General features: G+C 47.3%; 1 protein-coding gene across 1 annotated transcript in view; it reads left to right on the top strand.

Annotated features, from left to right (window-relative positions):
- plxnd1 (plexin D1) overlaps positions 1–1,951 on the top strand; it is a 58,247-nt gene that overhangs the window by 30,203 nt on the left and 26,093 nt on the right. The window contains exon 8 of the mRNA XM_025059168.1: positions 1,059–1,158. Within this exon, the coding sequence (XP_024914936.1) occupies positions 1,059–1,158 (100 nt within the window). The remainder of the gene's footprint in view (positions 1–1,058; positions 1,159–1,951) is intronic.

The following is a 1,951-nucleotide window of genomic DNA, read 5'->3' as shown; positions in this document are numbered from 1 at the left end:
TGAGAGAGAGAAAGGAAGAAAAAGAGAGCGAGACTCTGAGAGACGGGTGAGGGAGGGAGAGAGGGAGGGGGGAGGATTTCTCAGGTGTTTTACTGGGGCAGGACGTCGTCTTTGTCTGATGAAGACGGTGTGATGTCACATGACCAACATGAACGACAGACAGTGAAGGCATCACTGAGGTTAAAACAGGGTTTAAAGAGAGATGATGAAAAAAAGATGTGAATCCTAGAACACACCTCCAGCTCTGGTGTGTGTGTGTGTGTGTGTGTGTGTGTGTGAACGTCATTGTTTTGCCCTGGGAGGGGGCAGATGTCTCACACTAACACTGAAGTATCACCTCCAGTGACAGCAGCACTCTGAGGGGATCCAGATTTCAGGCGGTGCGTTCAGTGACACTTGATAAAACGCCCTGTGTTTTTTTTAGTGTTAATTAATGCGTCGTTATTATTGGGTTAAAGTATTACTGAATTAATGGAGATACGTTTTTTTTATCACAGTTTTTGTTGAAAACTCCATTTAATTAGATTCACGTGAATTTCTCCAAACTCAGACTTTTATTTTGAAAAGACCTTTAACACGTGTCAGGAGTTGTTTGACATTTGGAGAGAAAAAAAAGTCAACTAAATCAAATAAAACAATTTTAAAAAATCAAATCAAATTCTTTGAATATTTTTTCCTGTTGCTGGTTGGTTAGAGACCTGTGTAGCTCTAGCGCCACCTGGTGAACCTCAGGATCTGTTTTTAATACTGAGCTGTTGTTTGTCTCCTCGGCTGAGTTCGACTTCTGTTGCTTCAGTTGTGTTCATGTGATTTCATATCTGACCTCCTGTGACCTCCTGTGACCTGCTCTGACCTCCTGTGACCTCTGTGTGTCCAGTGACTCTGTGACTCGTCATCTTCTCTTCAAGCTTCAGTGTAATCACCTCAGACAGACTCAGTGTTACTCACACATACCTGACTGCTCAGGGGAGAGGGGTAGGGTGGTGTGGGGGTGTGTGTGTGTGTGGGGGTGGGGTCATAACTGTATGTTGTCGTCATTGTTTGTTTCTCCTCCTCAGATGCGTCAGTTGCCTCAGTACAAAGTGGAAGTGTTTCTGGGACCAGGAGAACCATCGCTGTGTGTCCAGTAAAGAGGAGTCCAAGAACAAGCTGCTGGAGGTGAGGAACCAGGACGACCTCGGACCAGCAGACCAGTCCACACCAGTGCTCTGCTGGTCTGGACTGGTCTCTGGTTAGGTCTGAGACCTACGGTAACATCTAATTCACCATAACCCTGTTTGTTTGACCTCTGACCCCGTGTCTGTTGGTAATTATGAGCAAATGTAGAACTAATAAAAGCGCAGCTCCATGTCATGACGGAGCCGGTCCTGCTGTAAGTGGGGCTTCTCAACACGTGACCTGGAGTTCTGGACCAGTCTTAGTGCCCCCCCCCTCCCCCTCCACTCAGGCCTCGTGTCTGTGAGTGGAGTGTCAGCCTCACTGTGATTGGTCGCTCTCTGGGCCTGATGTGATTCACTGCTTGGTCAGCTGTTTTTATTTGAATTCTCACTTCCTGCTGTGAGACTGAGAAGTCACCAGATCCCCCCCCCCCTCCAAAAATGAGGAATGATTCTCTATCCAAATAAACAGTGAGGGGGGGCGGGTCCTCCTCATCTTTGTTGTTTAAACATAGAGTTTAACATCAGTCAGTTCTGAGGAGAAGAGTTTTCCCATCATTCAGTCTGTCTCAGTGTCCAGTGTCAGCTTCTGTTTTTCTAATCTCCCAGCGTCCCTCAGTTTGAGGCTGTTGTTGTCACCCCCCTCCCCCTCCCCTTCCTCCCCCCTCCCTCTGTAGAGACATGGCCCTCTCAGTTTTTCCTTCTCCTCGTAAACACCAAGGTATTCTGGGTCGCGGATGTAACACAACGATTGTTCTCCTTAAACACTCTATGTCACTTCCTTGCTCCCCACC

Source organism: Cynoglossus semilaevis, chromosome 10, assembly GCF_000523025.1.
Source record: "Cynoglossus semilaevis isolate Cse_v1.0 chromosome 10, Cse_v1.0, whole genome shotgun sequence".
NCBI classification, from domain to species: Eukaryota; Metazoa; Chordata; class Actinopteri; order Pleuronectiformes; family Cynoglossidae; genus Cynoglossus; species Cynoglossus semilaevis.
Note: the sequence above shows the minus strand (reverse complement) of the source record. Positions and strands in the feature narration are given on the sequence as shown.